The 15696-nt window shown below is 44.4% G+C and overlaps 1 protein-coding gene across 2 annotated transcripts in view; it reads right to left on the minus strand.

Annotated features, from left to right (window-relative positions):
• Positions 1 to 15696, minus strand: part of FRMD4A (FERM domain containing 4A) — a 372584-nt gene that overhangs the window by 271975 nt on the left and 84913 nt on the right. The window contains exon 1 of one of the 2 annotated variants that reach the window (XM_063153753.1): positions 13703 to 13858. The exons of the other annotated variant lie outside the window; for it this stretch is intronic. Within the exon in view, the coding sequence (XP_063009823.1) occupies positions 13703 to 13735 (33 nt within the window). The 5' untranslated portion in view covers positions 13736 to 13858. Of the gene's footprint in view, positions 1 to 13702; positions 13859 to 15696 lie in introns of those variants that run through there. 2 annotated transcript variants of the gene reach the window in all.

Below are 15696 nucleotides of genomic sequence, written 5' to 3' on the forward strand. Positions count from 1 at the left end.
GCTGAGATCTGTCTGGCAGGTCAGTTTGAGGCACACTGACCGCCCTTGGGGCTGTGTTAGTTTTTTATACTAAAAACTACATGTACTTTATTTACAATAGTTTTCATATATGTATCACCTATGTTAGACAGTCTGTCTCTAAACCAATCCAAATGTGTCACCATCATAGCAGAAGATAGAGGACAAGAAGAAGATGAAGAAGAAGATGAAGAAGAAGAAGAAGAAGAAGAAAAAGAAAAAGAAGAAGAAGAAGATAAAGAAGAAGATGACAAAAGAAGAAAGAAGAAGAAGAAGGAGTAGAAGAAGAAGAAGGAGAAGAAGAAGAAGAAGATTATCATTCTACTCAAACTCTTGTGGCTTGTAAATCTTCACACAAAGTTGGTAATTGTTTCCATGGGCTAGAATCAATGGCACAGGTGTTTTTGACTCTGTGCCAAGGTCTCTGAGCCCCCTGCCAGGGTCTCGAATCACCCAGGGCAGCCAGAGGAATGTCCTGGCTTCTGACAGCAAGGATGATTCAGGGCAGGGACCCAACACAAAGAGGATTCTGAGGCCTGTGTGGAAACTCTGAAAGTCCCTGTTTTCTGAAGAAGATGGTGATGAGGCAGCATGGCGTGGTGCTGGACTGGAAAATGCTGATTTCACTTCTGATCTGTTCTGTAAGGGACCTGGAGACCTGGGGTTAACCCACACTCTTTAGGGTGTTTGTAACCCCTACTCCCAGTAAAAGGCCCATCAGCTAGATCCCTGTGAAGCCCTGACAACAAAAAGGGTATCAAAGTCTTCATCCCTTCTGAGGAAGAACTGAGACACTGAACAGCAAGGATGTTGTGCTCTTCAGGGCCTTGGTATCAAACCAAAGGACCTAAAAGTTCCAAAGGACCAGAGCCAAGATCTTGCCATGACAAAGATGTCAAGATCCATCTCCTTTCCACCAGAGAACTTCTGGGGTGCAGGGCCCCTGTGGGTGAGTTCATTTGGGCTATCACAGAGCCCCTGGTCCTGGGGAATCCATCAGCTGAGTGCTCTGAGCTCCTGCTGCAGCCTTGACTTAGACTGAGAGAAATGCTCATGCTTTGACCAAGACATCTTGGAAGGAAGCAGGCTGGGAAAGCTTTGACAGGGAAATTTTAAGCCAAATTTCCACCCTGTGCTGCTCTTAGAGACTCAGTGAGTCTCATTACTGTCTGGCAGAAGGACCTTGGCTCCATGGTCCATCCCAAGCTGTGTCCACATGGTCCATCTCTAGGACTACCTAGGAATGGTAAAAATCTTTGCTTTTTCAAGTCTGGCATGGACAGGACTGTGTCTATCCTCTTTGTCAACATATTATAGGGAGGAAAGCACTTGGTGTCACTCCTCCCTGCCTCACTCATGCATTTAAAAAGCCACAAAATATATAGAATAAATTAATTTAAAATACTCCACTTTCAGCTGCACTGATTTTGGGAGAGTTATATTCTCTCCCACCATTAGGGCATTTATCCCCCAGTGCTAAAATCTGTACACTGAGGCTTCAGCACTGCTGGCTAATTTAGGAGTGCTGCCATCATCATAAAAGGAAGAAAATCAATTCAAATCAAAACCCCACAAACAATCTATGACCTTATTCAAATTAAAAAAAAAAACAACCAACCCAATCCCAGCCTCTAACAGCTGTGGTAGGATGCCAGAGAAGCTGAGAAGCCCCACAAGATGCACAGCATTGATTACTGTGTAATAATGATTTCCTTCAGCCCGCAGACCCCACTGTATCCTTCTTTCAGAATTCCAGATCACATCTCTGAGCATCATAGGGGCTGGAAAGTAAAACACACCAGACCTCTCTGGGGGTTGCAGGTTAAGTATTGCACTTAGGTTTTATGGAGCAGAAGAGTAGATAAATTCTGTCAAATTAATGTAAATGCTCAGCAATAATTTTTTGCTTCTGAGAGTCTTTAAGTGCTTTTTTAGGGTTTGGGAATATTTCTGTGTTTTTCATTTTGTGAATAGGCATGAATCTCTCCTTGGTCCTGACATTCAGTTTGTTTTGGTTTGTTGAATTTATCAGTTATTTGCTGGAAATTGGCGTTTAAAATAATTGCTTGCTCTTGGTCCTTGTTCTGCACTTTCTGGAGCATCATACAGACAAAGGAGTGGCCACACTCTTGGCTGAATACAAACTGGCACAGCTCCTACAGGAACAGCTCCCTCAAGGGTGGTGGTACAACACAAGTTTGCATCACTGACTCTCTGCCCTGCATTTCACTCCCTTTGGGTTTCATTTTTTGACACTAATTCTTTTACAATGTACGTAATAGGCAACGTAGCTTTATTTCATCTCCCTGTTTGTTCTGTGGGTGATATCTCCCAGGGAAGATTAATGACTTAAGCTGATTTAATGCTGTGCATACTTTCCACAGGGAAAAAAAAAAAAAAAAAGAAAAAGAGAAAAGAAAATAAAAAGAAGCCCCTTTTCTTTTTCTGCCCAGATTGAAAAATGTTATCTTCTCTTGAGTTTTTGGGGTTTTTTTCCTCCATTGATATTTGTTGTTTTCCAGTCTTTGATAGCCTCCTAAACTATTTTACCATCTTTCGGTACATCTGTGATGTTCCCATATTAATGAGAGTCATTCCCACCAAAAAGTCTGGGACTGGGCTGAGTGCATGAGAAACTAGATTTATCTCTACTGAGTTTCAGGAGTTTTGGCAGGAAAGACTCTGACCCTACACTATTATAGTGTCATTCACCTGCTTGTTCTGCCACCTTTCCCTTTTCTTCTTGCTCTATCCAGGAGAAAAGCCAGCTCACTTGGCAAAAGAGGTTTGTTATGTCTGTGGGAGAGGTTTGAAATATGTGGCTGATGTTTCCCCTTGCCCTTGCTGAGGCACCAGAACACTGTTACCACCCATTTAAAACAATCTTCAAAAAATCCTCAAACCCAGACACATGTGACAAAACTATGGTCAAAGCCAAAAAAAGAACAAAAGTACTTAGAACTTGTAAAGAGCTGGTTGGAGGTTAAAGAAATGCCAAAAATTACCTTTTTATTAAATTTTTTCTTCTCAATCTACCCGACAGTCTACTTTAATAGTAACATGGTGTCTACTAACTAGAAAATTTTCACTCAACAAGAATGCAAAAATCATTAGTATAAAATAGGGTAACTACTGGCATATGCAGACACATATTTCTAAAAATGAGTTGCACAACATCATAAAAGTCACACCCATTTCACAAAGCTTTCTCTACTGCCCTGTCAAATGGGGGGAAGAAATCAGATCCAGCTTTCATGTGGACAGAGACATTTATTCCGGGCAAAGATGGCTTACAGAGAGATGCAAATGGGAGCACACAAATTCCCTCTCCACCCTCAGCACATGGTTTTCCTCTGTGCTGTGTTTGGGTTTGTGCATTCAAAGCTGCCCAGCATTTCCATACAGTCAGTGCAGCCCTGCTCACACCTACTCCCACAGCTGTCTGTTTTGTCAGCCTGGCTTACTCCAAAAAGGTGCAAGGAGAAATGATTAAACTGCAGTCAATTTATGTGGAGTTCTTAGAGGGAATGAATAACATTAGCTTAAGTAAAAAATAGCCAGGTGACAGCAGTCATGTGCTTGCTGGTATTATACACTGCATTGGGTGGATATCAGGGTGAAAATTTAGAAAAGGCCAGGCATGAGTGGATGTCTCATGATGCAAATTTTAATTGCATGATCAGATGCTCCTTTCACCCTAACCTCTGCACCCATATTTTCTTTCTTCCTTGTGTGGGGTGGAGCTGCCTTAAGGATGAATCAGGGGAGGTGTCTGCTCTCTAAAGGGCTCCTTGGCATTTGTGGCAGACAGAAAGTGCACAAGGAATGAAGCTGGGGAATGCTGCAGAAGGTGGAGAAGTCTTTGGGTGAAGATATATGGTGATGAGTGACTCATATATCCCAAACTTTTACTAATAATCCTTGACATCTAAGCTTTATTTTTGGGTTTCTGAGAGACACTCCTAGCACATGACTTGAAGAAAGCCTGAGCTCTACCAGAGAGACCAATGAACACAGAAAGTGCTTAATGATGTTGAGGATACAGAGAAGTCAGAAATGGCCCAAAACTGAGAGACCTTAAATGACTCCTTCATGGCTCAATTCTACATCAGTTAAACAGAGGCAAACAAGAGTATGATTACAGGTTTTGATGAACTTTGATACTGTTGTAATTAATGTTTCAGAAAAATAATGCAAACCCCCCCCCCCCCCCCAAAAAAAAAAAACCCACCTGTTTTCAGGACAATATTGAGTAAATAAGACCTAGGGTTATTTGGTAGGAAATGAGGAAAATACAAAAGGAATAGCTGCTCATTATCTGAGCACTGTCTGTCTTATGTAGGAGACAAGAAGAAACCCATGAAAAAACCATTTGTGGTACTGCATTGTTAAGAGTCCCTTGCTCCAGTATTTCCCAAATTTGCATTTTGCTGGTATTCCCTCTTTAAAAAGCAGCTTTACAGGTGTCATTTCACCACCCACATCCAGCTGGGACAGGGGTTTGGGCTGAAGGGGGTTTCCATGCCATGGGCAAAAGTGCTCCACCTCATCTCTGTCCCTCTACCCCTGCCTCCACAACTTATCTGTTTAGCCCTGGTTGCCTCTTCTCAAACTCCTTTCTCCTGTCCTAATCCTTGTCCACATCCTCTCCTCCTCCTAGACTGTTTATTCCAGCTAGGATTGTGCTTCTCCTCCACTTGAGCCTCATTTTCCACACTACTGCAGGTGTCAGCCAGGATCCCAGGGATGCAGCACAGCCTTCCTGTCCTACACATTGGGAGTCTCCAGTTTTACAGAGACAAGAGCAGATCCTGGCTTAGAGCCCAGATGAGCAGGTTCCAGCCTAGGTATTTCTCAGCCATCCCTACCAGGGTGCCATCAGCAGCAGCAGCAGCAGCAAGTGACACCCAAATTCCAGTGGAGCACTGAGGCCCTGGTGCCATGGATGGGTATCTGATGTTATGAAAACACATTTAATCTCTCATCTCACTTGATCTCTCTCTAAAGACCACAATACATTAGGGGAGGGTTTGTGCCAGCCCTAATGAGGCTAAATATTGCCTTATTTGTGCCATATAATTCTTTGGCCTGATCATGGAATATTTGCTGAAGAGATTAGTCTTATAAGTAATTAGTCTTTCTGGAAAAGAATATGAGTGGTACCAGATAATACTCTAACTCCCTCTATCCAAAACAATTTTATCTCTTCTAAATGAAATCCATTTTTCTAAAGAAAAATTACTTCCACAGTATTATTGGGAACCTGGCCATGGAGAGATCCAACTTTAGATGAAGCAGTAATAATTTCACCTAACTTCGTATTTCAGCTCCTGAGCTACTGGAATTAATTGAGCGTGTAATTAAGGAAGGGTTTTCTTACCAATATGCTCATGCCTATAATTAAAATCTCACACAAATGTGTGTGTGCAAGAATAGGGCAGGGCAGAGAAGAGACCAAAGTGTCTGACAGGTTTACATCAAAGGACCTGAGCTCCTGCAGCTCTGAGCCAGAGGGAGGGGAGGAAGGGGAGACAGGACTGGCTGATAACTCACTTGATATATTGTTTTTGACCTCCTGTCTTCAAAGCCCCAAGTGGTTTGAGTGCTGTCTACCCAGGAGATGTCTTCTACCTTTAATATTCCTCCAGCACAGCCAAGCTTTGCAAGTGTTTGTGCCACCAAGAGCAGAAGAGTGATGGTATCTGCCTCTTTTCAGAGGGACTGGATGGGTTTGGGTTTGGCTGCTGCTTTGGGCTGTGCCTCATCAGTGCTGTGGCCCAGGGGACCCTGTGTCATGTCCTGAGAGCCACCACTTTCCTCTGGTGTTTGCTGCATGGGATAACCATGAATAAGATTTTGTAAGGAAAAAAAAAAAAAAGGGGAGGTGTATTTTTACTGCTGATGTATATACTGCATTTACTACTAAATCAGCCTTAAATCTGCATTTACTACTACTACTGCATTTAGTACTAAATCAACCTGTTGTGTAGGACCCAAGTCAATGGCTTTGCCTCAGGACAGCTGCATTTGGGGAGATTTTCCTGTTCTGAACAAGGGGAGATGTTGAGTGCTGGGAAGCTGCAACAGCGTTGCCACAACAGCTGAGCTCCTGCACAAAAGGAACAAGGGCTTTCCCTAAAAAAACCCAAACAAATCACCAAAATGGGGACTTGGACTTGAAGAGAAGAAGGGATTGAGACACTCAGCTGGTCTGCCATGTGTTGTGATACCCTGTGACTGTATCCTCATAAGATAACCAAGCCAAGGACCAAGACACCAAGGAAAACCAGGTGTGGATGAATGTTGCATGAAAGAAGCCACCCTGAAGAGGGAAGCTGCTCTCTCATTTGTTAATATCTGCTGTGGTCAGGGAAACAGGACTCTGTATGCTTATTGATATTGTAATGTGCTTATAAATCACACCAAAAAGACACCTGCATGTGTCCTCTGCTCTCCTCTGAACTGGAGCAATCTGAAGGGCTGGAGATTTTTGTCTTGCTAGTTGAATTCCAAATAGGGTCAGAGCTTTGGTCTCACAGATTGATAGGGTTTATACTGCAATGTAGATAAAGGAGGCATGCAGGGAAAGCTAAGGTACATTGGGTGTGTGTTCTCAGGAAGAGAGCCCACACGCCCAGCTGCACACACATTTTACATTTATTTAAATCCAGTAAAACACTACAAGAAATATCTGACCATTACTGAAGTCCACGCTAGGATGCTAAGAGCCATGCTGGCATGCACTTGTTATGCATCAGACATTTTTTACATGAACTGTGCATCATGCAAGAGCTTTGTTTCCTTCCATAGAGTCCCAAACACTCAACACATGCATTCCCTACCATCACTGCCTTCAGAATGACCTAATACACCAGGCAGACGTGCAGGAGAGCTGTTATCCTCCACAGATAACTACCAGGCTGGCATTTTGGGGCAACCATCATTTTTTGCTTCATAATCATCTCACTAATATCTTTCTCATTTTTTCAGCTTTCCCATATTTGCAGCAGTTAAGGCCCTGTGACCTTCCCCAGGGAATACAACCTGTGATTCACAGCTAAAGAGTGGGTGTCTCTGTCTGAGCTCTGCTTCTGAAAAGGGTGCCAAATTGCCTCGACAATAGCTGCCATTAAGGAAAATAATGAAATGACTGGGAAAATGAGTGTTCACCGGTGTATTTTCTCTGCACTTCCTAAAAATGCCCATGATCCACACACTGAGCTAGCAAGCTTTATGCTCTTAGTGCCACTATCATCAGTTTCCTTCCCTCCAGTCTGTGCCTTGCCATACTGCATTTTAAACATTATTATTATTATTATGTTGATGTTGATGTTGGTGTTGTTGTTGTTGTTGATGATATGATTGTTATTGTTAATTTCATTTTGGTACCTCTGTGGTCTCTGCATAGCCCCCCAGTGTGTTTTTCAGTGAGGTCCCAGGGAAGCCAAGAGGTTTATTTGGCACTTTCAGGCAACCTCAGCCACAGGAAGGTTTAAGGAATGTCAGACCTTTCTGGGCACCTCTGCTACAGCCTGGTTTTGCACAGGCTGAGCAAGACATGGACAATTGAGGCCAGGGTGCAGGATGGTTTCAGCTGGATGGTATCTGGGCACTGGGAGGTGAACAGGGCGCGTGCGAGCAGTTCCTATTTCCATTCCCTGAAAGGATCCAGTGGTGTTTGATACACCATGGGACTGCTTAACTGCACCTCCCAGAGATGTGGTCCTGATGTTGAGCTGGTGGTGGCAGAGAGGGGATCAAGCTGTCTGTGAAAGACAAAGCAATCCCAGCATTGTGATTGTCCTGGTTCATCTCAGGCTGTCTGATAGCCATGGGAGAGCTCAGCAAGAGCTGAACCCACTGAGCCTGGTGTGCAGCCAAGGGCAGATCCTAGGACAGGGCGGCCTGGACCCAGCTGTGCTCCTGAGGATGCTGAGAATGAGCAGCACCCCTCAGGCTTTGGATCCTGTATGAAATACCAGAACCTGAACTGCAGTCCTTCCTCCTTAAAAACTGAGGCAAAATGCTCCTGTTTCCTCCTAACCTTTAGTAGGGAGCATCTGGGGACAGGGATTGTGTTCTCATGATCCAAGTCCCTGTGCTGGATTTTGGTGCTCTGCAATGCAATTCCCATTAGCAGAGCAGTGTCCAGCCCAGGGTACACAGAGTTTCCCCTCCCTGGAGAGTGAATAACCCACCCCTGGTGTGACTGGGCACCAGTGCAGGGCTCAGTCAGGCATGGAGCTCACTGCTCTGCTGCAAAGCACAGCCGGGGAGGAAAAATAACCTTTCAGTTTTATGTTCAGTGATATATCGCCTTTAAATCTGAATGGGTTTAGGAAATGTTACAGAACAAAAACTGCTCTGCTTTTCCAGAGGCATAATGTTATGGTACACTTGTTCCAAAGCCAAACTCTGCTCTGAGTTATGCCCCTACATCCTCTCTCCCAGGTATTTATTAAATTATGATCAACAGTAGCCGACATAGAGCTTCATTATTTCCTGAATTGCCTTTCTTTTTAACTATCTACAAGCTCAGAGAATTACATATGGCCTCATTAACCCGTGTCAAACTGATAATAAGGCAGGGAAGGAGCAGGGGCCCTGTGGAAGGGCTGCTGGGGGAACACCAGCACTCCCCAGTCCATGCTGTGAGCTCCCTGTGTCTGTGGGAACCTGAAATATTGTGTTTGGGTTTGTGTTTGTGTTTGTGTTTGTGTACTCACTGCCCATGTGAGGTCACTCCATAGGGGAGATCAGAAGCCCCAGAATAAATAAATAAAAATAGGAATAAATGGCTTTGGAAATCTCACTCTGTAAGTGTCATTAGCACCTGTGTGTGTCTATCATGGTGGGATACTCAAAATGAGAGTGAAATACACAATTGTATCAAAGCAGGGATCTTAGACTCCATAGAAGTAACATGAATGCTTTTGGAGGGATGGGGGCAACTTCAGTCCTTTGGTATTCTCAAAAATACCAGGACAGGTTTCACAACATACACAAAGGAATTATTCTGCCTTTTGGCTTCTACGAGAGTGCTGTAAAGTGATTTTAATATTCATAGCTGTCCAGACAGTGCAGGATTCTAATCTCAACTTCTGCAGGACAGCTTGTGAGATTAAAGTTTTGAGTCTGTTCAAATGCTTTGCTGCATGCAGCTGCACAAAGAAACTGCTTATATAAACTTCTTTTCAGTGCCATTCAAGAAGGGTGAAAAACTACAGGTGTAACCCAGACTCCAGACTTCGCTTTCCCAGGGGTAATTTCCCCTCCTGACTTCCTCCCCAGCAATCTAAAAGGCCAGCTGTCACAGCCTTTGCTATTTAGGATTCTCAGGGTATAGTGTACTTTCCAAAGTTTCTCTGCTTTGAGCCACTGTGAACTTCTCAAAGTAAGGCACAAGGACAACTCAACCATTCTTTGTGAGAGATCCAGTGGTCAAAAACTAAGTGGCTTTGAAAGCAGAGCCAACAGGGCTTAACAAACCAACAGTAACACCATGGGAGTTTGCTAATCCCCAAAATCTACAATAAACAGATAAAGTTAATAAGATTCAATAAACGAGAACAGCCCCATTAATGCTTAAAGAGCACTATCTAAATACTACACACTTTATTTACTGAGTTCCCTTGCTGAATTTGCTGTACACAGGAACACTCAAAATTCATTATCTTTGGATGCAAAGCTTAGTAAATTCGACAGTAATTAATCTCCATTTACCCTCCGCGTGTGTTTCTGAACAGACGAAAAGTTCATTGAGAAAGTTCTTTCAGCCTCTCTGAAAGAGAAGCAGTGCTTTGATAAACAAAAAAGCACCAAACACAGGCTTCAGAAAGGAAAATAGAGCAGTAGCCAGTTCTGCGTGGTTCGAGCCAGGTGCTCATTGCAAATTCAGTTGCATGCACTGGCAAGTGTCAGCAGCAGAGAAACTAAAATTACTGAAATTCTTATGCCAGGGTAATTTGCTGAAGGCGATGCACTGAGGGTTAAGGCAAATTGTGCATGTGTTGAGGATTATAAAACAAATTAAAATGGAGGCTAACAAAAGGACTGCAATATTTATGCATTTCTTCATTCTTTTCACTTTGTGGTACTCAATCAACTTCACAGTCTCTTAAGGTGGCATGGGGACATTGCTATTGTGTACATTCATTTGCTCTGAAAACAGGGGCTCAGACATCCTAGGCTACAGAATTTAACTGGTTCTGGTCATATTTATAAGTACCTCTATTAACCTACCAAACATTTACAACCCAGCCATTACTTCTAATCCAGTGAAATTTAATCATTGACACAAAAAAATGCAGCAACTTTGCTGTTCAGTGCATTCTACTTATCTGCTTCAATTTTGATATGCCAGCCCATTTTACCGTGTATCCCTTTCCTTTCCCTAGAATTCCTGCATCTGTGCACCCTGGTTATACAAAAGCAGAAATGTTTTAACCACCCACAGCTTGCTGTAGTGGAGTCCATTACAGGGTGTAATGTGCTTAGTGTTTAATACCCAATTTACCAAATATTTTAAGGAATTTTTAAAGTATCCACTGTATGATCACCCAGCACGGCCCAGAAACCAAATGGGTTATTACCCTGTGATATAAGAAATAAGAAACAAGTCCTCTATGAAATAGGCTCCTGGTTGTACATTCCCAGCCATCTGCTGTCAATTCCTGCCATGGAGCTGGTTGGAGAAGTGAGGACTTGGTGTCCATGTCTCTGTCCAGTGCCTCAGCTCCAGCCCTCCTGCACAATAAACTGGATTTCTTTAGCCAAGATGTGCCCACCTGTCCCTCTGTCAGTGGAGTGACAACATCTGTGAACAATAGGGACCAAAGAGCTGACAGCAATCTTATTTTCAAGTGCCAATATGAGATTCACCCAAGCCCACCTGCAGGGATTTAGAGCTCATTTTAATTCCAGGGGCCCTTGCATTTGGCTATCAGAGGCAGATGTAGGCTCTCCTCACTTGCTGGTGACAGACTGTGAGAAGTGCCTGCAGAGTCAGCTCCTGCCCCTATTTACCCATGGAAACAAAGAAAATTCTTTGGTTTTGGTTTTCTGTCCAGATCTGAGCAGGCTAAACAGAGCTACTTGGGACTCTAAGGATAAAATGGAGCCTTTATTTGCATTTCACTGTGGCAGGGAGATGTTTTCACACAGGTTCAACTCTTGGAGCTCCTAGATGCTCCGGGCTCTTTCCAGGCAGCTCTGCCAGAAATGACCAGAAGCCCACTGTCCTTCATGTCACTGTACAAACCAAAAGACAAAACAACTTCTAACTAGCCCCCAACAGTTTCAGCCTTGGTGTAAAACAAGTGACAACAGATGGGATCAGACAGACGGGGGAATAGAGGAGGAAAACGAGGCAGTATCAGGGAGTGGAACAGGCAGGGGTCTCAGCACGTTGGCAGCCTCACTGTTGTCAAGTTTTTTTGTGTAATCATCACATATTAAGGTTGTATTTGGGGATTTAATAGATTTTACACTTGATTTTCTGCTAGGGACCACAGAGCCACTGCCAGCCATGAAGCATCTTGGAAATGAGATAAGTTTTCAAATCTATTTAAGTGATCTATGCATTGTTGTTTCTCTGAAAGGTAAAGATGTAAGGGCCAAATCCTGACCTTTATTTCACAGAGTCTGTTTGAATATCTCCATCAGCTGCCAGGGAGCTTCTCTGGATTAACAGCAACGTAACACCAACGTCAGGGTCTGGATCTTCCAGAGAATCCCACTGATCTTACATCACTGCAATAGCTGATTTAAAATCACATTTCTTTGCCTTGAGAAGCTTTTCCCACACACAAAGGAGATCAGAATCTCTCCCTTTCTCTAATATTAAGGCAGATTGTGATCCAAAGGATCATGTCTATACTCCCAAGCATGCTCTTCTATAGGATCAATAAATTACTTGACAGTGGCAATTTAGATTACACTTTATGGATGGTGTTAGTGGGATTTACACTCCAGCTACGAAGCAGATCAGATGAACAAACAGAATACCCAGTCCTGGACCACTTCCCTCACTCTGTCATTTTTATAGCTTCACACATGCTGCAGGTGCTGATACTACACAGGTTTGACTGTGATCCACACATCAGCCTGAGCTCACCAGTCCTGGGGGAGACTGCCTTCAGCAGTCCTTTCAAGCCTGGTTAGAGGACCAGAATGGAAACATCAGCTAAAGCAATGAAAGTTATGTTTTCTAATAATGGAAATGAGATGGAAATGTTGGACAGCTGCTAGAGGTTTCCTCTATTATCTGATTTTTTAAAAAATAGTACTGGGAAATGCCTTGCAAAGCCTAACATTAATGTATGAATTCCTCAGTAATGAGAGATATGAATGGCTGGGTCTATAATCCCTTATAAATCTTTCATTCTAAAAACTGCCCATAGCATTGTTCTTGGTAATGGAGAGCTATATGAAGTTGGCAGGTTCTTTTTTAAATTATCAACTTACTGCTCAAGACAAAAAAACCTGAATTAAAGTGGAAAAAAATTACTCGCCTGGAGAATTGCAGTGCAGACATTTGCTGGCAAATTATTTTTATTTAAATCACTTTTCTTGGTTTTAATATTGAAAAGACTTTAAATCATTGAAGAGCCTTTAATTTAGGGTAGTGAATGGCAGGGATGTAATTGAGGAAACCAGACTAGCTGATCTGCTTCAGCACAGGGGCTGGACCAGACAATTTCTCAGAATTTTTTTAAGTCTGGCATTTATAGAAAGCAAGTCTTGTCTGACTGCCCCTTCCAAACTGTTTGCATCTAAGACATACAAAGACACCCTGTTGCCAGCAAGAATTGCCACTGAATTCCAATTCTTCCAGTCTTGAGACACAATACAACAGAGTTGGACGGAATGTGGTGATGGAGTGAAATCAGAAGGATTTACCCAAGGCAGTTACCACATGGGATGGAGGCAGTGACTAAATAAAATGCAATCAGGATTCAGTCTATCCCCCAGGACCACAAAGAAATAATGGCATGGGGAGAAATTTTACCAACTAAACCATCACTGTTTTTCCTCTGTCTTTTCCCTGCTGGAATTCAAGTTTCTCTAATACTGAGGGTTCCTGTCAAACCTTTAAAGAGAGTTGAGAGTGTGAGAAGGCAGCAGACAAGTGCAGCAATCCCTCAGCTCTGCACACTCCCTCTCTGTTACAGCTTTCTGCTCTGGGTCCACAACAAGAGGTCTGGCACCCTGGCAGGGTGTTTGGGCACAAAATCACCCACTCTGCCTGCCCGTGCCCCCCTTGGTGCTGCCAACACCTGCTGGGCTATCCCGGTGTCCCCATCCATCCATCCCTGTGCCGCAGGGAAGGTCCGCGTCCCCCGGGGAGCCCGCACAGACACACAGACACAATGAGAGCCTCCAAGTGGAAATTCAAACAAAAATATGGCTGTCTACTCCAAAAGGCAAACTCATTTACAAAGGTCATCTCTGTCGAGGAGGAGTGATGCGTTACTCCCCTCTCGGAGGCAACTGCTGGCGCTGCTCTGCCGAGTTACATTCGCCAGCGTAGTTTTGAAAAATAAGAAAGAAAGAAAAAAAAAAGCGGCAGGAAAGAAAAGAGACAAAAGCCCGGCAAGCCCCCTATTCACAGAGCTCGCCCCGCAACTCCCCTTCCCCTCGCCGGGTAAATTGAGCTTCAAAAGACACGAACATCTTTCCCTACCTTCGTTCTCATCGGAGACAGAAGCCCTTCCATGTTGCTCCGATCCTCATGCCAGTCCGGGCGCCCCAAGTTAGAATCTCGTCTCAAGCATCCCGCACGAAGCAGAGCGTGTCAGGGACACCGTCCAGGGGAGCCCAGCCCGCTGCCCAGCCGCGATCCTCAGCGGCGGGGAGGGAGCCCCGCTCCCGGAGACACCTTCCTGCCCGTGCCTCCTCCTCTCTGGCTCTCTGTGCATAATCTGCCCGCAGCTATGTTTGTACCATCGCGCCTGACAAACGATCCCTGCCTTACGTAATGCATCCAGCCCAGGACGGGCGATCGCAGCCCCTTCCCGCGGGGATGGAGGGTGCGGGACCCTTCCCGCAGGGATGGAAGATGCGGGACCCTGCCCTGCCTATTGTGCCGCTGATGCTGCTCCGCTCTCCCTGCGAGCCAGGGAAGCACCGAGGAAAAACTTCGTCACCGAGGCAGATCGTGGATTCCCCGGCACTGACTTAAAAGGGTGTAATCCTCATGGCAAGCCTCAGCCTTGCAGGAGGTTTTCCCTGCTCGGGAAACGCCAACAGTTGGAGCATTTTCTGCTGGGCGCGTTTGCTGCCAGTGAGTGACCAAACCCACGCTGAAAGGGAGTTCCTGTCAATTGTCAGCCGGGAATTCAGGGAGAGAAAGGAGGAAAAGCGCACTAAACAAAAGGAATATACTCCTGCAAAGTTGGCCAGCAAAGGATACTCCCTGAATGCATTTCTATTAGCATTTTAATTCAGATCAGAGGGTGTCTTTGTGGAAAATTCCCTGATTGTTCCTGCTTTATGCATTTTGTTTTCCATCATGAAGTGATGCTAGGACTGAAGCTCTTTCACAGAAAAATTGAACTGAAAAAGGAGCTTCACACCTACAAACACACCGGTGTTCAGTCCACAGGACCAGACCAGACCAGTCCAAGGTAAAACCCTTTTTGAAATGCCATCAAATGAGCAAGCACAGCTGCCCATCACTGCCCCGAAGGTCAGCTCCCCAGGGGCCACCCCACTTCCTAACACAAACATAAAAAGGATTCCCTTCCTCAAGGTTACCTCAAGGGGGTAACCTTGCACATACCAGTACCCAATTGCTGTCCAAAAGCAAAATTAAAAACCCTGTTACACCATCAGAACTCGATTTTCAGTGTTAGAGAAATCACAGTCAGGCTGGCTGGAGCACATTACAGGTGGAAATTTCTAATGCCCTTTAACACCAACTCTTGCTACGTGCTGCAAGCTACATGCTCAGGGACTGCTGCTGTCTCATTCGTGCACTGAACTGGGTCTGGTTAACTCCTGAAAATACCACATGTTCTCTGGATGATGATGGGGGTTCACCTCTATTAGCTTTCACCATCTAAAACTCCGCATTCTGGTCCAGGCCAGCCACTGAGGCTCCTGCAGAACCAAAAAGAGAGACCAGTTCTTTCTCAAAGAGATTGGCTGCTCACACCAGGGACCATCTCTGACCCCACCTATCCTTCATGGTCAGCCCAGGCTCCTGGAGGCCACACTGAGAAGGAGCAATGGAAAATGTTCATGGTTGGTTCAGGGTATCCCAGGGTGCACAGCCTGGCATGAACCCAGAGACAGTAAAAACTCCTGCCCTTCAAGCCCCAGCAGAAGTGCTCCCAGACAGTGACATACACGAGGGTGTTCAACCCCACACATCCCTTTTCTTCTCTATCTCTTCCAGACCTTTAGACCATGTAGATATTGCAGTTTAAGGCAATTTTTCTTATTATTCTTTATGGGGTAAAAACAGGTACCCCCTACAGTGATTAATATTAATTTCAAACAGAATTAAGTGTTCTCAGCCAAAGTCAGGTTCTTATCAAACCAGAACGAATCTGATCATATCACACTGAAGGCTGAGATAAGTTTTCCAGCGCTAAAGAGACTGTAGAATGCTGGCAGGCTCATCCATTTCTTGCTGGCTGTATATAAATGTGTTTTGCTATTGGTATTTCCAAG

Source organism: Melospiza melodia, chromosome 4 (genome assembly GCF_035770615.1).
Source record: "Melospiza melodia melodia isolate bMelMel2 chromosome 4, bMelMel2.pri, whole genome shotgun sequence".
Lineage (NCBI taxonomy): Eukaryota > Metazoa > Chordata > Aves > Passeriformes > Passerellidae > Melospiza > Melospiza melodia.